The sequence below is a fragment of the Varanus komodoensis genome, unplaced genomic scaffold, assembly GCF_004798865.1.
Source record: "Varanus komodoensis strain SLA01 unplaced genomic scaffold, ASM479886v1 scaffold12, whole genome shotgun sequence".
Taxonomy (NCBI): domain Eukaryota; kingdom Metazoa; phylum Chordata; class Lepidosauria; order Squamata; family Varanidae; genus Varanus; species Varanus komodoensis.
The window spans coordinates 19,132,174-19,157,206 of record NW_025335349.1 but is presented as its reverse complement, the minus strand read 5'-3'; the positions used below and the strand labels follow the sequence as shown (position 1 = coordinate 19,157,206).

Genomic DNA, 25,033 nt, shown 5'->3' with positions numbered 1-25,033 from the left:
CGTGATTTTAGTAGTCAGATCTGTTTTCTCTAGATGAAGCAACCAGATGGGCAAGTTACTTCTTTGGGGACTGAATCCAGTGTCATCCTGTCAAAATGAATTTGTGTAGCAAATGACCATCCTATCCTTCAGGGGCTTAAGTGTGTCACCTACACACTATGTCTGACCTCTAAGATTAGGACAAGAAATGAAGGATAAAACATCCCATTTTGCAAAATGATTAGTTCCTACTAGCCGTTCTTCCAAAAGGCATAAAGAATTATATTCTCCAGCACGATTTGCACAAATTACTGTAAATACAGTTGATTTTTATTGTACACAGTTATGCTAAAAATACTCAATAATATCATTTTATATGCATCTACCTGTACGTATCATTTTGCAACACTGTACATATCATTTTGGCTGAAAGGAACCTAGTTATCCAGATGCTATAAAAACAAGGTGCTGCTGTGGCATAGAGTGAAACAGCAAAGGTAGGCTAGGCTTTCATGAATAATGGCACTGTCTAGGAAAATATCACACTTTCATCACTCCAAATTGGCCATGAGAATGTCTGGTAAACATGGAAGAGGCCTTGAGGATAATATCTGTTGTGGGTTGAGTGTCCCCCTGTCCCCCAGCAGCAACAGACTTTCCAGCACTTTTATTCTACATAGAAGTCTCTAAGCATACACAAAGTGAAATGTTGAGCCCTCTCTGCCCAGCTTCACCCAAAGTTTTGCTTATGAACCCTTCTGTGCTGGTCTCTGCAAGGAGAGGTGCTGTGGAACAGGGTGTACCTATGTTCTCTCTGAGATCGCAATTGGGTGGCCTTATGGCTGTGATGATGGACTTTTGGGTTCACTTCCTCAGAAGGCTGGAGTTCTCCATCCAACATATTCCCCATGTCTAAATCTTCCCCCTCCTGGATGTGGTTATTCTCACAGTTGGCTCCAGCTGCTCCTGAACTATCCTCATCCTGAGCAGGCACAGATGGGTACAGAGAGCCTTGGACTGCAGCTGGAGGTGTGTCTGTTTCAACAATGTTTTCGTTATCACAGTCTGAGCTGTCAGCCCTGCCGTGGTCAGCCAACTCACCTTCATGCAGCTCATTTTCAGAGTTTCAGAGTCGATCCTGCCAAATGGTCAGCTTCTTGTGCACCCCTGGGTATCTTGCATGACAATATCATGACAAAACCCCACAAACCTCTGTGTGTGAGGGCGTTCCCCCCCCCCCGCACACACACACACACTCAATAGATGACTCATGCAGAGAAGCCCAGAATTCAGGTTTGTTGTTTTCTTCCCTAATAACTAACACAAGCAATGCTTTGATTTTACCAAGTGGGTCAAACAGGACCTTACTTTCTAAGTTAAAAGTAACATTGGAAGTGGAGAGGTTATGGGTTAATGTGTCCTAGTTCCAAACTATTGGTCTAATTCTTATCAATGTTCTCCTTTCCTGCAGTTTATGTTCATTAAGTCATGCTTGCCAGGGATAACAGTCTAATTTGACTTTATTTATTTATTTATTTATTTATTTATTTATTTATTTAAACATTTTTATGCCGCCCCATTCGCCGAAGCCTCGGGGCGGCTTACAACAATTAGTTAAATAATTATAATTAAAAATATAAACATTAAAATAAAATACATACAATATAAAATAAGCCGCCCTGGCCAAAGGGTGGAAAATTTCTGCCAAGGGTGGGAAATTTGGAAAAAATTTGCAAGGGTCAAAGGATATTTCTGACCCACCATAGGGCATTTTTCAAAAAGAAAGTGTTCTGTTAGAGGAAAATAAAAAGTTTCAACTTTTCCTTATGATATAATGTAAAGAAAGAGCCTAATATTTGAAGGCCTTTGATTACAGAGAGTACGAGCCATGAGGGAGAAAATCTGAAACAGCAAACTGTTTTAATTCAAAAAGCTTATGCTTCAAAAGATTATTGAAGTTTGGAAGATCAGGGTCTAACAAACTATACATTAAATGCAAATGCATGCAAGAGAGTCTCAACACTATTTATCTTTGAAAAGTAAACAACTTTGGGAGGAGAGTACTTGGAGTGAAAAGTCAACAGGAGGTTACATTGGAGGTGCCTAAGCCTTTGCTTGCCTGTGGCTTCTCCATTCCTGATTTCCCATTCCCAAATGTTTTCCCCCCACTGGGAAAGCAGACACAAATTATTGGCAGCTTTATCAGAACTGATTTTAGTACAGAAAGCAAGATAGCAAGCAGCATCTGGAACAATATAGAGACTGAGCACGCTGGGCTCTTAATTGATTCATGGTGTCTTGGAATCCAGGATGCATGGGGCTATTTGATTGTTTGTGCAGGTGCTCAGAAGGCTGAGGTCACCACAGAAGTTGCAATTCTTCACATTCCCTTTGGTTTGAACGTCACAGCTTTGCCAGAATGTACCCAGAACACTACCTGGTCTGTTATCGATGCTTTGCAGCTTGTGTAGTCTGAAGATGTTGACGAGCTGCTTGGAAGACTGAAGCATATCACTCAATTACTAGCTCTTGCTAGTGATGCTTGCCAGGGCTGGCCTTAAAATATGAATATGCTTCATTAAGGGCTAGGGTAGCTCCAGCAGGTCCAAAGGAAGTAGTAGTAAAACCTTTGTCAAGTCTAGATTTTAGATGTAGACAGCTTTGGTTCAGTTCAAATCTATAATTTCTTATCAAGATCTTGCAGCCTCTGAATCATGTCAGCTCCCAACATTTTTGAATGATGTGGATCCTTTAGATCTATTCCAGCCTGGGTTTATGGGAGGAAATGCCTTGGTCTCCCTAGAGGGTATGGTCAGGATATCATGGGGCAATTTGTCAAAAGCTTTGCTGAAGTCAAAGAATATTATGTCCACAGCATTCCCATAGTTCCCCAGGGTGTTTCTCAATCAAAAAGGGCAGATCAGATTTTTCTGGCAGGATTTATTATTGACAGAACCATGCTGGCTTCAAGTAATGGATTCTGCATTGTCTTCAAGGTATTTTCAGATTGACTGCATTCAAATCTGTTCCATATTCTACCCAAGGACTATTATCAGATTCACTTCTCTATATCCCAGGGTCCTCCCTTTTCCCCCATTTGAAGATGGGATAACATTAGCCCTCTTCTGGCACTTCATCCATCCTCCATGATTTCTCAAAGATTAGAAACAGTGATTCCAAGAGTTTCTCTGCCAATTTCCTTACTCTAGGATGCAGTTCGTTGAGCCCTGGAGATTTGAGCTCATTCAGAGTAATGAGGCATTCCTTGACCATTTTCCTACAAATCTAAAGGGACCATTTGTCCCTTCAGCTTGCATTTCACTTTTGCTAGGGAGGTCATAGGACTGTTCCTTTGCCTATCAATTTCTCTTCCAAATACTGGAAAGATGGATGAGAAGACTATCTGAGGCTCAAAAGTCTTGATTTTCCCTCCCAAGTCATCAAAGTGTGATGTGATTTGGTTTCATTGCCTCTGCTAGACTTACTTGAGGCCTCTTGCCTGTTGTTTTGCAAACTGCCCCATATCCTTCCTCTGCAATTTGCCCTCCAGTCTCATCTTCAAGTGCCTGAAATAATTTCCAGATCAAGTTTCCAGGGAGTTTCTTCTCCTTCATATTCCCTTTACTCAGGACTTTCTTCCTGCATTTCCATTTTCTGTTCTAGTTCCATTGTTTTGACTAAGAATGCATTACCTTCTCTTTTTGCCTTCAAGGTGCACACTTGCTGCTCTGTTACTCTCACTTTTTCTTAAATCAGGGCAACCAACTTCCACCTTTTTCATGCCTTGGGAAGAGGAGATTTAAACAATATAAAGAATGTTCAAGCCATGAGGTCACCACCACAGGAGAGCTTTTCCATCCATAGCCTACTCTTTTTGGTTTTATGCTACTGATTGTATTGTACTGGCTTCTAACTGTTCTGACTTTCCCAAAGGTCATCCTAATACATATATTACAGGAGGAAGAGGAGAAGGAACTGGAGCCCTTCCTCCTTGACCTCCCCAGCCAAACTCCTGTTAGCTCTCCCTGTTCTCTTGCTCTGATTGCTTGTTCTCTGGGATCTTGCTTGCTTTCATGGCCACTAGACCATCTGGGGCAGCCTCTGCTCTTTTGTCCTCTGCTCATCTAGGAGTCGGGATCCAAAATGACTTTCACTGGGAGACAGCAGGAATAAGTTTCGGTTGATACTCCTCAATGTCTTAGTGGCTTTCAGTAAAATTGACCATGATATTCTGCTGGACCATTTATCTGGGATAAGATTTATGGGCAAGGTCCTGCACTTCAGCCATCTAATTTCTTCTCTGTAAGACCAGGGAGGCAATTTAAACTCTAGGATCTGGGGCTATATGGGGATGCTTGAGGACAAAGAAGGTTAAACTTGCTGTAGATGAGAGGGAAGTATGGTGGGTTGGAAAACACATTAATCTGGATAGCATTTCAGATTGGAAGATGAAGGACCAGGTATGCAGCCCAGAAGTACTCCTGAACTTAGCATTTTTACGATAAGCAGATGGGATCATCTGCTAGGAGTATTTTTTATTAGTTTAGGATGTTTGGCAGATGTGGCTTTCTCAAAAGAAAATTAACCTAACTACAGTGGCACTCACTTTGATTACATCCATATTAGACTATTGAGTTTTATGTGGCTCTGCCTTTGAACAAGATTCAGAAACTGCATCTGGTACAGAATGAGACAACTTGAATGCTTACAGAAAGAAGGTGTTCAGATTATATTACTCTTGCCCCATATCATTTTAATGAACAAAGTTTTGAAACCAGCCTAAGTTGATTTGGCCCTTTAAAACCCCAAATGCTTTAAAATATACTAATTTGTTGTTTCTATGCATCTGTGTGTCTCCATGTTAATTTTAAGTTTATATTGTGTAACATTGTGAGCTGCCTTGTGAGGGAACTACACTCTGAAAGGAGATTAAAAATCTCTTCAGCAATATCTCTATACATGTTTAGACAGAAAAATGCCCTGCAACTCCCAGCATGTCCTAGCCTACCATGTTGGAAATTGTAGCCCCTTTCTATGCCGAAAGATGCCTGTGATTGATTCCTTAAAGAAATAAATAAGTGCACAACTGTTTGGACAATTGATGCATTCCAATCTAAAAACCAGGCCTCTTTCTGGTATGTGATTGAACCACTGAATCCAGTAAATCAGGGCTGAGCAATGAGTGGCCAAAGGCCCTGTGTGGTTCCTGTTGCCCCAGAATGGTTGTAAAAAGAGATGGAGAAATATTAGGGTGGAGCTGGGGCAAAATGAAACCGAATGCATTGGTCAATGTACAAAAAACTTCATGCATTGCTCACCCCTCTTCTAGAGGACATCATCCTTCAATCTCCACATGTGTTCACATGACAGATAAATGTTATGGGAATACTATCTTCTCCCAGGTTCATGTGTGAACTGGCCCTTAGTTATTCAACAGTACTTGTAACTGTGCATCTCTAGGACAGATTGATCATATGAATAGCATACGTATCAACTTACTTGTGCGATGGGATTATTGTAAGCCAAATCAGCTAATATAGACAGAATTTTTTTCTCTATCTGACATAGTATCTATTAACAGATACCCATTAATAAAGTCCTACAGTTTCTAAAACTTTAAATAGTTCTGTAGTTTGGTTTTAGTATTTCAGTAACTGGGGTGGTGTGGAGAATATGTTCAAGTGTCAATCTAGCTTCTCTGTTGAAATAACATAACCCTATGTATATCTACTCAGAAGTAACTTGCATTACGTTCAATGACATTTCTCTTAGGTAAGCATATAGGATTGCAGTATGTCCTTGAACAAGTCTCAATCTAATATCACTCTGGTTTGTTGTGCAGTCGTCCAAATTTGGATAGATGTTGTACATAGTTAAACATGGTATAGAGATCATGCACAATAATTAACTGTGTTGTGGATAATTAAATGCTCTTGTTATTTCAAACAATTGAGTTTTACAACACAGTGACTGGATTCACAGAATTGGCATGGGCTTTCTTAGGATTCTTGGGTGATTGGATGACCACAAGAGCAACCAATCCTCACCCAGTTCATATGATACAGGAGTAATCAGGCAAATTGGCCAGGATGGATCTGACATATCCAGCTTGGTTAACAAGGCACCAGGGCTTGTTAGCTGCCTGTTGATTGTGCAGACTGGCCAGATAGTGTATTAGGTGGCCTTTGTTAGTCAGCTGCATTCCTTCACAGCATGTGCTGACTTTGACAGATAAGTCAGCACACTAACATGTGATTAGTTTTGAAAAGTTAGAAGCTATATCATCAATCAATTGCCACAATGTATTAACTTTTTCATTATACAATAATACAAAGTGGGGTACCAAACCAATAAAACATAATCCATCACAGAGCTTCAGCAGATAAAACTCTGAAACAAGGAACAACAAAAGCATAAATGTGTATGTTGTCAAAAGGTCAATCCTGATGAAAGCATAACTTCTTTGACTGGATTGGGTGGAATCCGGCAATTTCAATATCTTGGTTTCTTTCTTTTACATTCTTGTTTCATTTATCTCACACTTTGATAATTGAAAATATGCTGGATTGAATCCATAAGTATTGTTGTGTATAATGTATACATATGCACAAGCAATTTCCAAATATAATGTATGTTAATGCTAATTTCTTAATATATTGATTTTCTTGAACATTTTTGATTGTAGAACTCCATTGCAAAATTACAAAATGCAAAGTCTGAAGGATATCTGTTTCATATTATGTGAAATTAGGTTAATTCACATTAAAAATCTATATCATTCAATATTGGCATTTGATTACAACAGAATATCTGAGACAACTAAATTATTATAAATTATGCCCAAAGCAACTAATCTCTCTGTTTCCCCCTACTCCCTCAAGAAAAATCTGCTTTAGACAGAACAGAATGTTAGAACAAAATGTAACAGAATGTACTACCAAGGATAATACTAAAAAGTTTCATATAATCACAATGTGTTTTATTTTAAAAGTGTGGGTATTTTTTGTTTTTATGTAAGTCTGAAGATAACTTGTACAGGTGTGCCAAATGAATGGCAATGAGTTAATTAATAATTCTCTGTGTGACAAGTTTATACCCTCACAATCTTCTCCCACCATCTCCTCCAGATTTGATAGAATTGCTATTGACTGTTTCATTTGTTTCTTAGACAGTAAATGGTGTATTTGCTCTTTCCACAGAAATTGAAAAGGAAAGCTGTGGTGATCCTGGAACTCCATTATATGGCATTAGAGAAGGGGATGGGTTTTCCAATCGTGATGTGTTAAGGTTTGAGTGTCAGTTTGGGTTTGAGCTGATTGGAGAAAAATCTATTGTTTGCCAAGAGAACAATCAGTGGTCAGCAAACATACCAATTTGCATTTGTGAGTAAAATGATTTATTTCCATGATTTTTAAATGGTACAGGGCAATATCTTTCTGGCCTGTGCCCCAGAAAGCAATAAAGAGGCAGCCCTTCATATAGAATTCAGAAATTCAGAAACACTCATTTCTGGTATGAGGTACATGGGCAGAGCTCAGAGAAGGGAGCAATACATGCCAATCCTGATCCAGAAATTAGCATTTCTGTTCATTGCAGGGAATCCTTTTTGAAGCAGCAGCAGTTCCAATTGGTGCAAGGGAAAGAGCAGGAGCACTGTGGCCATGTAGGATACAGCCCATAACTTATTTGAGATGACTGAGTTCAAATCTCAACTCTAACAAAAGTAAATATTTCCATATTATGAAGTACCTTGAGGTGCCTTCATAACATAATCATGCTGTAATTTCATGCAAAACCAATGCATGTTGTGTTTATACTTTATTAATGCTTTATATGTACTTTTAGTCACCCATTATGTTGCATTATGTTAGTAATGTGTGAATTGCAAGCAAGGGCATTTAAAGTGTTTGCAGATTCTCCCCACTCCATACATTATATATGAATAAAATATAAGCCATACATCATCATCATCATCATCATCATCATCATCATCATCATCATCTTGCATATCTATGCTGCCGTGTTTCTTCTTGCACAGAACCTAGAGTGCCTTCTATGTCCCTCTTCCTCTCCATTTTATCATCTGTGAGATGGGCAGCATGATCAGTGGCTGGCCGAAAGCCACCCAGTGGAGACTAGAATCTAGACTGCATGGTTGCCCAGTCAAACCACTACCACAAGATTCATATTCTCACTGTCTAATACTGATATCATATGTACTAAAATCCACTGATTATATAATGTAATGTATAGAGAGACTAACAAATGAAGCAATCTATCACCATTCTATAATACATTTTAAAGAATCTCACACACACACACACACACACACACACACACACGCAAACCCACCAAATTATCCATTTAATCTTGTATAATGTTCATATTGGTGAAAGAGCAGCCTCACACATGAACTATTTTCTGACTAACAAGGGAAGCTAAAAAACTCTTGGCACCTAATGCAATTTTTGTGCTTATTTGCGAACGACAAATTATTATGGCAACACTGACCTTCTGACTCGTAATACACTCAGTATGGAATTGTTCATTTGAACAGTTCCCTGAAGGGGAAAATAAGTATTGCCAAATGATTAAGGGCTGTGAGATTTGGATGGATCCTGGGACCTACTGTGATTTTAGAATACTACAAGTGCTCTATTTCCCCCGAGGGTCTGTTGTTTGCAGGTATCCTAACAAATAGGAAAGGGAGGACAACTGAAGCAAATAAGAGAATCAATTTGAAAAACGATATTGGTTGAGCAGCCAGCACAACGATACTTAGTTCAGTCCACTTACAGTTTCTGGTGGAAAGCAGTTTTTGCCTTCAGATCTGCTGCAAGAGCAATGCATAAAAGGGGGAAATACATCTAGAAATTTGTGTAATTGGCACAGCTGTCTAATGGCACACGTTTTCAGTGCTTCCCTTTCCAAGTAAAGATTGCCACAGTATGTTGAACACCGCTTTTTAAAAAGGACAGAAACAGGCAGGATGACTTGATCCCATCCATCCAAAAGGCTTTTTCTAGCACCAATCTGTTATTGGGAGTGTGGAAATGAGAAGGGTCATCCTGTGTTTACTGCCTCAGTCATTTTCTTGTGGCCATGTGGTTCAGTGCAGTGCAAAGCCTACTGCAGTTTTGTGGTTTTCTTGATAATGGCCATTAGCATTTTCAGTGCGATAATGAACAGACATAGATATTTAAGAATTAGATTGTTATTGGGCATTTAAACTGACTTCTGATGTCTTTTCCATTTTCCCCATGACTTTGGACAGTTCCTTGCCTTTCTAATTTCACCGCACCAATGGGAACTGTTCTTTCTCCTGACTATCCAGAGGGATATGGAAATAATTTGAACTGCATCTGGACAATCATCTCAGATCCTGGGAGCCGAATTCATCTCTCATTTAATGATTTTGATTTGGAATCACAATTCGACTTCCTTGCAATTAAAGATGGTGACTCTCCAGATTCTCCGATACTTGGCACATTCACTGGGGCTGAAGTACCATCCCATCTGACAAGTAACAGTCATATTTTGCGCCTGGAATTTCAAGCTGATCACTCAATGTCAGGACGAGGATTTAATATCACATATAACAGTGAGTAGCATTTTAATTCACAGTCTAAAAGTCATGTTTTGTTCCCTTCATGTTAAAACCCTTATGGTTTTAACACCACACACAGAGCTCTTACTAGATGGATGCAAAACTTGTGAGTATGGAGAAGGAAATATGAGGAGTATTCTTCCACAAACCCTTGTGTATAGCTTTCAACACTCCAAAAACCTTAAAGTTCATGATTCATTTTTAGTGCAGTGTTATATTTCAACAACATTGCACTTACAGAAAAGCAACAGCATATAACCTCTACATGGGGCTAATTTAAATGCTCCAAAAGCAGCTGTTTGGTCTTGTTGATGGTTAGCAAAAGGGTGATCCATATCTCAATATGTACTTTTATTTCCTTTTCCCCCTTTTTATGTTTGGTGCTGTAACTCCCCCCACCCCACACCTTTATTTGTTAGTAAGGACAGGGAAACACATATTATCTTGTAAGCAACATATAAAGAGATGCTTATGAGTGTCCTGGCTCTTACATCCAACATGTGTGCCCATTTTTAAAGAAAGGTTACATCATGAAGCCTATACAAATTTTTTTGCTCATTTTGCCATCTTTAAAAAATATTTTATTTTTGCATATCTGACTCATGGAAATTTCAAATGATCACTTGCTGGTTCACTTTAAAAATATACAGAAGAAATGTGCAGGATTTTTGTCCCTAAAAGTTGTACCCAGCCCCAGATGAGATGATGGGGTGTACATACTATATGTACACACATGCACAAATACATACATGCACAATATACACATGTGGCACAGTGCACACATGTTTTCCTCCATATACACTCTCACACACATTTCCGTACACACCTCCCTGCACATACTTTCTCCCACAAAGATGTTCTCCATCTCCTACACAGGAGTTTCACTCTGACATACTAATTAAACTGAATGGGATTTCCTTTCTGGTGGAAATGCTACCATTAGCTAGGGAGACGTTGGTCCTATCTGTGAGGGATAAATGTAAGGGCAGAGTTTCCTCTGACAGCATTTGAGATAACCAAGAAACACTTTCTCTAATTTGGTTTGGAGTGAGGCTACCATGGCTCTCTGAGTCACATCAGGCACATAAGGGCCACCTATGAACCGTGGATTGTGTATTCTTGCTGTATGGTTGTAACATTCGCAGAACTAGTCATCAAAAGTCACTATGTTGCTTTCACAACACTTTGTAAAAATGCCGGTGTGTATTTCTGCTTAATTAGGTCTTGGCATATTAGTGAAAGGAGTTCTGAAAAAAGAAGTATATCTGCAAGAATTTCTTAAAACATCCAACCAGCCAACCAAACATAAATTCTATACAGGAATCATTTTTTAAATTTGTTCATATGTAAATGTATTGCCTCTTCATGGATCATTGCCTTGTCGTGGCGAAGGGGCTTGCATAACTCAATGAAGCTATGAGCTATGCCGTGCAGGGCCACCCAAGACGGACAGGTCATAGCAGAGATCTCTGACAAAACGTGATCCACTGGAGAAGGAAATGGCAACCCACTCCAGTATCTTTGCCATGAAAACCCCATGGACAGTAGCAAAAGGCAAAAAGATGTGACACCAGAAGATGAGCCTCTCAGGTCGGAAGGTGTCCAATATGCTACTGGGGAAGAGCAGAGGGCTAGTACTAGTAGTGCCAGAAAGAATGAAGCAACTGGGTCAAGGCCGAAAGGACACTCAGTTGCAGATCTATCTGGTGGTGAAAGGAGAGTCCGATGCTGTAAAGATCTATACTCCATAGGAACCTGGAATGTAAGATCCATGAATCAAGGCAAGCTGGATGTGGTCAAACAAGAGATGACAAGCCTGAACATCAACATCTTAGGAATCAGTGAACTAAAATGGACAGGAATGGGTGAATTTAATTCAGATGACCATCAGGTATACTACTGTGGGCAAGAATCCCTCAGAAGAAATGGAGTAGCCTTCATAGTCAATAAAAGAGTAAGAAAAGCAGTAATGGGATACAATCTCCAAAATGACAGAATGATCTCAGTTCAAATCCAAAGCAAACCATTGAACATCACAGTAGTCCAAATCTATTCCCCAACCACTGGTGCTGAAGAGGCTGAAATTGACCGGTTCCATGAAGGCCTACAACACCTTCAAGAATTAACACCAAAAAATGATGTCCTTATCATCATGGGGGACTGGAATGCTAAAGTAGGAAGCCAGAAGAGAACTGGAATAACAGGCAAGTTTGGCCTTGGAGTACAAAATGAAGCAGGGCACAGGCTGGTAGAATTTTGTCAAGAGAATACGATGGTCATAGCAAACACTCTTTTCCAACAATCCAAGAGACGACTCTACACATGGACATGGACTGCAGCCAAGAAATTAAAAGATGCTTGCTCCTGGGGAGGAAAGCTATGGCAAATCTAAACAGCATACTAAAAAGCAGAGACATCACCCTGCCAACAAAAGTGCATATAGTCAAAGCTATGGTTTTCCCAGTTGCAATGTATGGCTGTGAAAGCTGGACCATAAGGAAGGCTGAGTGCCGAAGAACTGAGGATTTTGAATTATGGTGCTGGAGAAGATTCCTGTGAGTCCCTTGGACTGCAAGGCTATCAAACCAGTCAGCCCTAGAAGAGATCAACCCTGACTGCTCTTTAGAAGGCCAGATACTGAAGATGAAACTCAAATACTTTGGCCACCTAATGAGAAGGAAGGACTCCCTGAAGAAGAGCCTAATGCTGGGAACAATTGACAGCAAAAGAAGGGGGCGGCAGAGAATGAGATGGCTAGATGGAGTCACTGAAGCAGTGTGAGCTTAAGTGGACTCTGGGGGATGTGGAGGACAGAAAGGCCTGGACGAATGTTGTCCATAGGGTCGTGATGGGTTGGACACGACTTCACAACTAACAACAAAAAATGTTCTGCTGGACAGACACATCTATCAAAACAATATTAAGCAGAGTTATGCTGCTGAACATTTTACAGGTGTTCAGAAGCCTAGTTAGGACCTCAAATATTGCTTAGTGAATATTGGTTACTTACTTATTTTTTTCCATTTGCATTATATTTGTAACAATGAATAAATAAATATTCACCATTTCAATTTGTTTTTTTAAAAATCATGTTAGTGTTTGGGAGTATTTTCACCTCCAGGGTGTGGAGTACTTTATCTGTCACTGATAAAGCTGGCATTTTGATGTTTCAGTGCCATGTAAATATAGCAAGAGAGGTAGTCAGTGTATACTGGGCCTTTCTGAAAGAATATCTGGCTGTTGTGTCAGTCTAAAAATGCCTACTAAGCTTAAGCAATTAATAACAATATAGACTTACTCCTCTGAGTTAACACTGGTGGCAATTGCTGTCACTAATAAGTTGTCAAGGTGTAATTGAAGAGCATTAAAGTTAAATTAGCTGTGACATATGTCATAGCAACATGTTATATAAAAATGCTTGTTTGCCCCTAGTGATTCTCCTTTTTTCTTGCTTCTCCTATTTTGTCAGGTTTTGTTATCCTAAATTAAGATAGCATTCTTCTCTTTTCTGGCACATTCCACCTTCATTTCTAGTACGATGTCTTTCGTCTTTCATACCAACCTTCCTTTGGAAAAATAAAGTAAAATCTTCTAGAATTTGAAATGATGATTAACAGGATGATCCCCCAGTAAGTCCAACTCTTTTCAGTGAAATCATATCTAAGTATGTGTACTTACTTAAGATATGTGGACAATATGATGTTATTGGCAGACACCAACAATAAACTGAAATTACTGCAGGACAAAGTGAAAAAAGGAAGAGTAAAAGCAGGATGACAGTTGAACACCAAGAAAGCAGAAATCATGACTACTGAAAAATTTTACTGTCAACAATTGAAGAAATTGAAATTGTGAAAGATTTTGCTTTGATTGGCTGACTCAATCATCGATTTGAAGGGAAACTGCAGGCAAGAAATTCAAAGAAGACTGAAACTTGAAAGGGTAGCAGTGACGGAGATAGAAAGGATACTCAAGTGCAAAGGCATCTCATTGTAGACCAAGGCCAAAATCATCCACAGTATTCTATTTCCAATCACCTTGTCTAAGTGTAAAAGAAGGAAGAAAGCTGAGAAAGAAAATTGATGTATTCAAAACATGGTGCTTGGAGAAGAACTTTGCAAATAACCTGGACTAACAGAAAGGTGAACAAGTGGGTCTTAGGTCAAATCAAACCAGAACTGTCCCTAGGAGCAAAAATGACAAGTCTGGGGCTGTTGTACTTCAGCAACCTCATGAGAAGATAAAACTTCCTGGAGAAAACAATAATGCTAGGGAAAATTGAAGGCAGAAGAGGAAGACCAAATATGAAATGGATCAATTCCAGAAAGAAAACCATAGCCTTGAGTTTACAAGAGCTGAGCAGAACTGTGAAGGGCGGGACATTTTGGAGGGCTACCATAAGACAGAGATGACCTGATGCTGAATAACAACCAAGTGTGCATAGGACTGTACACCTGGTTAATTTCATATCCACCACATAACATGAAAGAAAGGAAAGATACAAAAAAAACAATTTAGCAGTTCTGTCTCTGTGCTACTTGTGCAACACTGATTAGGTCTCATCCGGAGTACCACGTCTAGTTCTTGGCACCACAGTTTAATAATGATGCAGACAAGCTGGAAAAGGTTGAGGAAGGCAACAAGGATGATTCTAGGATTGGAAGCAAAGTCCTATAAGGACTTATTGTAAGAATTGGGTATGTTTAGCCTTGAGAAGGGAAGGCTGAGGGAAGATGATTGGCTGCAGGGTGAACTGGCTGGTGTGGTACTAACCAGCCTGGTGATCCAAGGCTGGTCCAGCTGCTACTGCTGCCTTCCTGGGGGTCATTTGGCAATTCCACCACCATAGACACTGATACTGGTACCTGCTAGGGCTGATAAAGACAGAAGGGTTGCTAGGAGTTGGAGAAAGGGTTCCTCGTTCCTACATCTTTCCTCCAAATTTCTCTTCCCCCCCCACACCCAAGGGAAAAAGAGAAAAAAGGAAAAGTGCTGTATAGTAGTTATTGAGAAAGCTGGACCTTTCCTTTGATGAGGACAAAAGAGAAGTCCCTCTTGTTTGTTGTCGGACTGTGAGAGAGACAGGCAATACCAGCATGTAATTTTATATTAAAAAGACTCTTTAATGTAGGTGTACGCTAACAGTAGAGCGTAAGCCCATCCTGTCAAGACCAGCTGCCACAGTGATCCTGCACAGTGAATTTATATGTTTAGGTTTTTGCACTGCTTAGTAAAAGGAAACATCACAACAGAAAACATTCCGTTACTTTTGTACATGGTTATCTTGACCTACACTTCTGGAGTCAAAACATCTGGCTCCAGGCTTATCTTTACACATGCTGACCTTCTTGGCAGAGCTTTATTTTATATTTTCAACTCTCTTGTGTCTCTCTGATATAACCCTAAATAGCATGAAAAATTGACTACTGATAATATTTTTAAAAGAAAAGAACCAGTTGTTTTTCCTATCTGCTGCCATATGATTGGAAAAGTGAGAGAATGAGTGAGTGACTAGGTTGGGGGTTAGAAAAGTAGCCAATCACCAGAAGTCAGGATAGTTGCAGGGAGGTAATGCTGCCCATGGCAACAAAAGAAGCAGTCAAAACATAGGGATGCTGCATTTCTATTTCATTAAGTGTATATATGTTTGTCTCTTTTAAGTTTTCAGTGGGGGATATTAAAACAGCTATTCATTGTTTGAGCAATTATTCCTCAGTATTTCAGTTCTTCTTACAGGGACACAAGTAGGTACTGAAAAAATCTGGATTTCAGGCCCACAGGACACCAGATAAATAAATAAGCAAATAACACACATCTGCAGATGGTAATTTATGTGTAATTATACACACACGTATTTATAATTAAATATAATTATCCCCACATCTGTTGCCTTTCTCTAGCCTAGTGTAAACCTTTCATGCCAAGGAAAAGTATGCACCTACAAGAACTACTGTAAACTACCCAGAGAGCTTTAGCTTTCGGGCCGCAGAGAAACAACATTAATTTGGCTACATGACTCATGTAAAAAGCATGTCCATTTCAGAAAGATTATTGTTGATTCAAAGAGCTAGAGACACATTCGGTCAAGCCAGCAAACACCCATATATTCCCTTGTCCCCAATTCACACACTCTGGTGCATACTCAGTCCGTTTTGTAAGCAAATCTTCTTCTTCTGAGAGCAGGGATTTAGGGGCACATATTAGAGTTGCCCCTCCACCCCAAAAGTTGAGGAGCTCCTCAGGCACTGGATGTTACAAAGGTGCTAGGCCCAGATGGGTTACACCTGAGAGTACTTTGGGAGTTGGCAGGGGTTTTCTCATGGCCTCCATTTTTGAGGCCTTGTGGAGAATGGGTGAAGTTCCAGGACTGGAGGGTGGCGGCAGTGGTCCCAGTTTTCAGAAAGGGTAGTAGAGGGGACATGGGGAATTAAACATGGTTAGCCACGTGTCCATTGTATGAAAGAAGGCTCATAATATCAAGAGATCTAATAACCCTAGATAGGGAAGAGAGGTTAACAAGCACACAACATGGCTTCCAGAAAAACAAGTCCTACCAGACAAACCTTGTGGAATCCTATGACAAGGTGGTTAGACACAGGAGACACAGTGGATGTGGTTTACTTGGATTTCAGCAAGGCCTTTGACAAAGCGCTGCATGATATCCTGGCTGAGAAATTGAGTTTTGGGATAGACCAATGCACTGTCTGATGGATTAGGGCATGGATGATAGACCAAAAGCTGAGGATAACTATTAGTGGGGAATCATCAGGTTGGCAGCCAATTGAGCAGGATTTCCACCATGAGCCTGATCACCTCGTAGAGTTTGGAAACCACACAGGGCTGCTTTTCATGATGTCTCAACTGGCCCACTCTGTTTCGAGCAGTATTTAATCCACCTTGCAGTCTAGTGACATAAATAATTGTATCAATGCTAAAGAAAGGAAGTTATCAACATTCCGAGAAATTCAAGAGATTGTCTCCTTCATGGATCCACTTCATGATATTCCAGAATTCATAGCTGTGGTTTGGTGAAGGGGCACAATTTATCCCTTGCACAGGCCCCTTTGAGATGTCGCTGCCAATGGATATGCCATGCTGTGAGGAAACCTAAAATAATGGAACAAAATAATGGAACACTGGATTCTGAATTCATTGTTTCCCACATTCTAGTCATTTTATGATGTAATGTTGGCACATTTGTGAATATGTCTCAGGTTGTTGTCACTGTTGTTTATTCTTGTTTAATTTAAAATACATTTTGTCTCTTTAGACAATATGACTGATGTCTGTGACAACTGAAATTTTTATGCTATTGTTTTATTAATGACAATGCCATTACACCAAAACATTCAGAATATGTACCAGTGGCAAATCATCCATTTTCCAGAGCTTTCCTTTTTCAGTGTTTTCTTCCACCTTCAGCAGTACAGAAATTTAATACATCAATTAAAATATTTATAATATGTAAACTTCTTAAAATCCTTCTGGTTATATTATTAGGAATCAGACATTTCTAGAAAAATATAGATTTTGTTGTCAAAGGCTGAGAATAAGCACAAATCCATTTGTAAGCTTCACTGATTGCTGCTTCTCCCTCTTCTCTCAAGAGAAGTGAATAACATTCAGCATCATGAATCAGAGAGAACCACTGGCTTAAAAAAGAAATGATGAGTTATCATGAAGATAGACTTTTCAACAACTTGTTCTTGTGTGCAAGCCTCTTGACTTTATTAGTGAATGGTTGTCTCCATGAGTCTTGACTTTGTTAAGGAAAATATCTCTTCATGCTTATTGCTTTCAGTTTTGTAACAACTTAGCACTTAAATTTGTAAATATAACATTTCAATATGTTTATATGGAAATAAAAAATATATCCTTTCTGAATTGGCAATACCCAGACATTGCACAAGTTTGGTATCTGTCCCATCTTTACAAAAAAAAATCCATTCCAAAGAATTGTAGAAAAGCCATCCCTTAATCTGGGTGTTGGTGAAGGGGAGGTTTTGTAGAACATGTAAAGTCTTCACTCAGTAGAATATAGAAGGTTTCTCATGCATCTCCATTCTTCCCCATTTCTGTTTTAAAGCCTTTGGACATAATGAGTGTCCTGATCCTGGTATACCAATCAATGCACGTCGCTTTGGTGACAACTTTCAGCTAGGAAGTTCCATCTCTGTCATTTGTGAAGAAGGTTTTATTAAAACTCAAGGAACTGAAACAATTACATGTGTGTTAATGGATGGAAAAGTTATGTGGAGTGGACCAATCCCTAAATGCGGAGGTAGGACAAGTATTTTTGTTTAGTTTAAGATAGTTTAGAAATGTATAATGAATTAATATAGCTTTTGAGCGGATGGTTCCTATGTTACACACCAAGGTGATGTACTCAAAAGGTCCTGTGCTCCCTACATCTGTAGCTACTCCACAATACAAAATATGTTTGTGGGGGGTGACAGGACATTGTGTCTATGTAACAGTAGTACCTCTCTTATTTCACTGTTTGTTTTACTCACTGAAGATGAAATACTCATAATCCTACCACCCCAAGTGTGTTTTAAAAGGTTTTGTGCAATCTCATTTATGATTTCCTTTTATTTGTGAGCATGATGAATGCAGAAATTCCACCCTGACAATTACACCTTGTTGTTTCCTTCTTTTCAGCTCCATGTGGTGGGCATTTTTCTTCTCCCAGTGGAGTCATCCTTTCTCCAGGCTGGCCTGGGTATTATAAAGACTCCTTGAATTGTGAGTGGGTGATTGAAGCTGAACCAGGACACTCTATCAAAATAACATTTGAAAGGTCTTGACAAAAGCTTTTTCTCATTATATTTCCACTTTTTCTTAATAAACTGGAGATAATTTACACAGTCATATAAATGGAAACTAATTTTGATTTAGTAGATTTGTTTGTAGACCTTGTTTGTATGAGAACAGCCATATATTTAGAGGGTGCCTGGAATATAAGCCAGTTTGTTTTTGTTAAATCAGTAAGTCCTACTGAAGTATCAGTAACCTGCACCAGCCTTGAGTCTCATATCCCCCTTTTTCCCTCTTCCTTAACAGGAAGGCCTTGGTACAGCATGCACTTCTCACAGTTCTAGAGTCAACCTCTTAGTATATCATTTTGTTCCAAGCTCATGTGGAGGGACCATTGTGTAGTGTCAAAATACATGTTTTGTGCACAGAAAGTTTTTCTCCCTTTTCAGTGAAGTGGAACGGTTAGAAATTCTAGAAGTACAAAAGGAAGTGCTGCAAAATGCTGCAATGACCATCAACTTGGATGGCCTTAAAAGGAACAGGACAAATTATTGGAGGATAAGGCTACTAATTGCAGGTAGCCCTGCTAACAGACATAGTAGGATCTCAATACCAGGTGCTGGAAAAGGTGAATGGGGTGGTACTCTCACATTTTGTTTGTGGGCTTCCCATAGTATCTGGTTGGCCACTGCAGAAGCACAATGTTAGGATAGATATGCCCTTTGTCTTCCTCAGAAAAACTCTTGTTAAATTTTCATACAGTTCCAAGCCTGCCTAGGAAAAGGGTCTCAAGTAGCAAGTTTGGGAATTACTTCTATTTTAGAATCTGTAGAGATGTTGCCAGCCTGGACTGCATGGATTAATGAACCCTAATGGGTTACTATCTTTACTGCTTGTCTCTCTGCCTGTGTTTCATTTGCTATCCATTTCTCCTCTCTCCTTTTCTCTCTCCCATGGCTTTCTCCTTCATAGTCCTTCCAGGGTGACATATGCACTGTTCAAAGCAAGACTCCATTACCTAAAATATACAATATACAGATTTTACAGCTGGATATATCATGCTAATAGGATTATGAATACATTATTCAAATTCTTATCTGCTTTCATGTGATAGCTTAGCTCTCATGTTTATAGATTATTGTTAGTGTTATCATTACATATTGATTTTATCAGAGTAATAAGAAACAGGAAAACAGAAACAAAACTCAGTCAACAAACCTAAACAGATCCAATTTTATATAATTATAAATTAATAGCCCAGAGGAAAGCAAAGGTTGTTCTTCACATTAGAATCAGTGGATAATTTCCTTTATTAATATAATAGAGATCGTCATGTAAAATATAGGGTTTTTATTTTTTTTTTAAGTCTAAAATGTTGGTATTTAATGGATCAGTTTGAAAGTATTGCTTTTTGTATTACTGAATAAATATAGGTGTGATCCATTCAGTCATAAATATGTACCCTTCTGATGCCATGTAAAGCAGAACCATAAACAGAGCCACCATTATTATTATTATCATTATTATTATTATTATTTATATACTCTCCTCAGCCAAAGCTCTCTGGGCAGTTTAATTGCTGATCTTCATTGGTAAGTAAGATTATGAGGGAACAGATCCCTATTGTAACGTGAATGTAAGGCATTTAGGGCTGTAAAAACCAAACTAGCACTTGAAATGAGCCTAGAACACCCTGTATCATGGGGAAAAACTATCTAGCTGAAATACAGGACTATACTTTAAAAGCCATTTATTTAGATCTGCTGGAAATGGAAACAGAGAGACATGCTCATATTACTAAGCCAGTTTATGGACTTCTCAATATTATCTGACTCAGTACATTTGAAATCTATGAAACTGAAGCAAATATTGTTCCATATCCTGGTCTAACTACTACAAGTCTCACTATCTAGGCTCAATTGTATGAATTTGGGAATGAACTTGGTAGGGTTGTAAAGAAATGTAAGCCCACTTACAGTGATGAAGTCTAGGGTCCAATAGGAAACGTTTTAAATGACACTTGTGGCAGCTATTAGTCCAGCTTTTTGTTTTCTATGAGAGAGAAGCAGAGCTGACTAGCCTGTTTAGTCACCAAATCACACATTTTTTTGAGGCGCTTTCTCCATCAATCTTTTAATTTCCTCCTACAGAGTTCAGTTCCCAAGCACTGCCACTTTTGCTGGAAACTCAGTTAAGATAGCTGCTTTGTTAAACTGTTTAGTTTTAAGTGTTGTTAAACCACTGTAGGCCTATCATTGCTTTTGAAGTTAAGCAATTGACTGAATTATCCAGATTAGCTGAGCTCTGAAAGTTGGCTAAACAAGGGCTAATTTGCATGTTCATTACTTGGTGGAGCTTTCAGAATCAGGAGGCATGAATCATATTTCCTATTTCACATTCAAATGCATCACTCCAAGAGATAATACAATGAGATTCACAAATTCTGCAAGTTGAAAGGTCATGCTTCTTCTCTCTGGCAACAGGAATAATATTAACAAAATCTGTTAAATGTTGCATGTCCACATAGAGTCAGACTGATAGGAAACAATAGCATTGAGAAATGCAGATTAGCACTTTTTATCTTAATGTGATGTTGAAGCCTAATTATTACAGCTTAAATGCCAGCAGTTAATCATCTTATTGCTAAGTACTGCACTAGACTAATGAGCTTAGACCTTCAACACCATACCATTAATTTAAGTTATTTCCCAAAAATAACACTGTATGTTTCAAATACGCATATACTTTAGTTTAATGTTCCCCAGATTGTTCATAGTTGCCTAGATACTGAATATTTGCTACTTTTGAGAAATGATAATGAAGAGGGCTTATGTTTCTTTATAATTAAAACATATTAAACTCTTATACACAAATCTTACTTATGGCAGATGCATATATCATTTGCCTATAAGTTAACACAATTGATATGTAACCACTTGATGACTTGGATATCCATATTGTCCTGCCTAGTAATTAGCAGAACCTTGAAGCAATTCAGATGGAAATAAATACAGTGCTTGTCTTTACTCACTTTCTGGTTGATTATCACATTAGCTAACAATGCTGTTTTTGTTTGGAAGAAGGATATTCATGTTTAAACAAGTACAATTCATTATTTTATTTTACAAAACTTGGCAAAAACAAACCATTCCCTTTCAGCTCTCAGTAAAACAAGAATAAAGAGATCTACCATATAGTCTTGAGTTGCAAATATATATACACTTAATAGGGAATAACAATGTTCTAATGCTTCCTTTCAAAGGTATGATATAACCACACTTGGAATACTGTATAGAATTCTGATCATTATACAGAATAAAATAAAAGATATGGCAGAGCAGAACAAGGTGCAGAAAAGAACCTTCAAATGATCAGAGGCCTGGGACAAATATCACAAAAGACAGATTACAAGGACTGGGTTCACACAACAGGAGAAACCACTCAAGGTTGAGTGTGTGCTATTACTGAATCACTGGCAGTTATGGACCCATGGGTTGCTGTATTCCCGGAATCCAGCTGTACCAGTAAATCATGTTTTGTTACCCACAAAGAAGTCTCAGAGAAATTACTTAATTCATAAGGAATTATGCATTATTTAAATCACTGATTTGTAATCTCTTTTTTTCTCTTGCTCTCACACATGTATTTTTATAGCAGGTCATTATAATGAACTGTGATGCATTGTTAGTGTATGACAGGCAAATATGATGATAAAAATATTTGACACATAACTTTAAGAAATCATTGGTGTCATATCAGTAATGTGTATGTTTAAGCACACTTTAAAGAAGAGTCATTTGCTTTAGATGAAGGGGTTCTAAAACTATTTAAAGGCAGTTTTCCACCTGTCCCTTCTAAATGGTTTGTTTGGTTATAAGCAAAGAGAACCAGACAAGTGGATGGAAAACACAGGTGGGTAACAAGTGGAAGGTAGTGTTTGGACCATGTCTCCTAAAAATGGTGTATAAGGACTAAACCAAAGATTCTTCTAAGCATGTAAGGCAAAGCTATATTTAAGCTATTCACTTAAACAAAAATGCACCCACTGATTCTAATGGACTTAATTCTTCCCATCCCAGCCATGGTTGGTGGAATTTCCAGATAAAAATGGGAGAAGTTTAACGTGCTTCTAGACCATACCAGTCTCAGTCTGAATCCGGCCCACATGCTTAATCTGAAATAAGTAAACTATTAAGCAATTATACCTAACTTGCTATGCATGATGAAAAGAAAATTTAGTTATGTCCTGAGGCAGACCATTTGCACAATAAAAGTGTTAAAATAAAGCACCTCTAGTTTAATCCAGATATGCATAACAAACAGGGATGCATATTTGATTTCTAGTAAACATACTGTAGTTCATGTAGATAAATATCTGACACCCTTTTTTATATACTGTCCATTCCATTTAAATCAGTAAAGTTGATGGATATCAGTGGCTGGATACACTAACTTTTGCTCAGTGAAAAAGGTTCAAATGTCAGTGGATGCAAACATCTTGTTCAGCTTCAAGGAAATGAAAAAGACTTTCTGTTCAGCGGGTGCAGAGAGGAGAATGAAACTGACAAGCCCTCCATCCTTCTGAAACACATCCATAGAAGCCCCTTCATGGTAGAGGTGAAAGTGTTGAACCCCTTGTCAATATGAACTCTGCACTCAGTGGGTTTTCCAGGCTCACTTCAGAGAAAGCTTGTCAATTTCGTTACAGGACTTTGTGTATTATCCAGTCCCACTGCAAAAACAAACTAAAACAAAATAGTAAAGTTTGACAAATGAGCATTGTCAGCATAGAAGTAAACTTGACAAGTGACTTTGTTGGAGGTTGAAATGCGCATGTTTCAAGACTTTGTTCTGAAACACAGAGGCATCTGAGTCACTTCCATGGGGTGAAAGCAGCCTGCAGTGCCTGATCTTGCCTAATCTTAAGCAGGGCCAGGCCTGCTTGAAATAAGGATGGGTGGCCTAAAATGTGAGTAACCCAGAGAGTTTTGGCTATGGACAGTATAGAAACGTAACGTGATAGTAATAGTAGTAGTAGTAGTAAGTAAGAAGAAGCCATTTTTCCTTGGAAATAAACATCTAGGAATTTTGAATTGAATTGAATTTGAATACTTTTTAAAAAATAAGGTCCATCTTTCATTTCAATATTATTATTATTATTTTGTGTGCAGTGTTTGAGCATATTTCATGTTTATGTGTGTTTTTGTCCAACATAGATTCCAGACTGAACTCAATTATGATGTTCTAGAAGTACATGATGGACCAAATCTTCTGTCACCACTTCTGGGATCTTACAATGGTACACAGGTTCCGCAATTTTTGTTCAGTAGCAGCAATTTCATTTACCTGCTGTTTACAACAGATAACAGTCGTTCTAATAATGGATTCAAGATCCACTATGAAAGTAAGTAACTTCTGTTCTTTTGTAGCATAAGGCTGAGAAGCAGTTCATTTGTTTTGATTTTGCACTTTATACTTGTGTTCGTATGTTTATCAATATATGAAATAGAATGGATCATTCAGGAAGGAATGATCAGGGAGTGGGCAGGAAATAAACAGCAAGGGTTTTTTTATTTTGTTTCATTTTGTTTCGTTTTGTTTTGTTTAAAGCAGTTTAAATCTTAAAGCAGTCCAGATTTGCTCTATAGGGTTGACTTCTTAGTATTGTACTACGTCTGGCAACACTGTTTCTAGATGGTTGGGGGCTGTTTTAAGATTCCTTTTCTACCTTTGGGTTTTCAATGATAAACCAGATTTGAATACTACTGCTACTGCCACCACCACCACCACCACCACTGCTAAAATAGCTTCAAGCACATTCTTGCTTTGTGATATAATATGAGACTACTACATGATTGAAAGACAATCACCCTGAGAAAAAATTAAACTAAAAAATGCTCCAAAGTACTCACAGGTCCCAGGCAGCGTTCTGTTTGCACAGCCACCTGTTACTAGCTGTCCTGAATCCAAAGCTGGAGATAAAAAGCAATGTCTTCAGAGTTTCTGACACAACAGTTTTCCCTTGTTGTAGTATTCAGTTTCCAGGGCAGCTTCCCTGCTTCTTTGCAGAATATGCTCAGAGGGAGAAGAGAAACCACCTTTAACTGCTTTTAATAAGACTGTTCTGAGAGCAAAATAGGGATTTCTAGGCACTGTGTGACAAATTTGCGTACTGTCTTTATACCATCCACATTTGCTAGAAGTCTTTCACAGTATGCAGCAAAGGGAATGAGCTGAACACTTTCAAATTTCAGAACACAGTCACAGGTATGAACAGTATAATGGACATACCTAAATTCAATGTATGTAGCAACGATATTTTCCATTTGAAAGTTGTGCCCTGCTATTAAGAAATTAACTTTTTGTCCACTAAAAATGGAGTGATGGGCAAAAGGTATGTTAGTGGTGGATGATCTACCCTCCATTAAATTTAGACTTTGGCTCAGCTAATATGAATTATTTCCTTCTGAATTAGAAAATAGCTCTTCTTTATTCTGACCCAGTTCCAAAATTTTCTGATTATGCCATCTATTGATAACATAATTGAGAAATGATTGGGATTCCTTTTTCCTCTCCCATAGTTCCACCATGGATCCCTCTAGTTTCCACCCATAGGCCTTGTCATAGGACTCCTTTCTATTAATCCAAAAGCATATCTTACCAGAGACAAGAGCAAATTGCAGACCTTTT

General features: G+C 38.6%; 1 protein-coding gene across 1 annotated transcript in view; it reads left to right on the top strand.

The window, feature by feature from the left end:
- The window catches only part of CSMD3 (CUB and Sushi multiple domains 3), a 650,552-nt gene that overhangs the window by 392,188 nt on the left and 233,331 nt on the right, over positions 1-25,033 (top strand). The window contains exons 14-18 of the mRNA XM_044421466.1: positions 7,179-7,361; positions 9,254-9,580; positions 17,673-17,867; positions 18,248-18,386; positions 23,560-23,747. Of these exons, the coding sequence (XP_044277401.1) occupies positions 7,179-7,361; positions 9,254-9,580; positions 17,673-17,867; positions 18,248-18,386; positions 23,560-23,747 (1,032 nt within the window). The remainder of the gene's footprint in view (positions 1-7,178; positions 7,362-9,253; positions 9,581-17,672; positions 17,868-18,247; positions 18,387-23,559; positions 23,748-25,033) is intronic.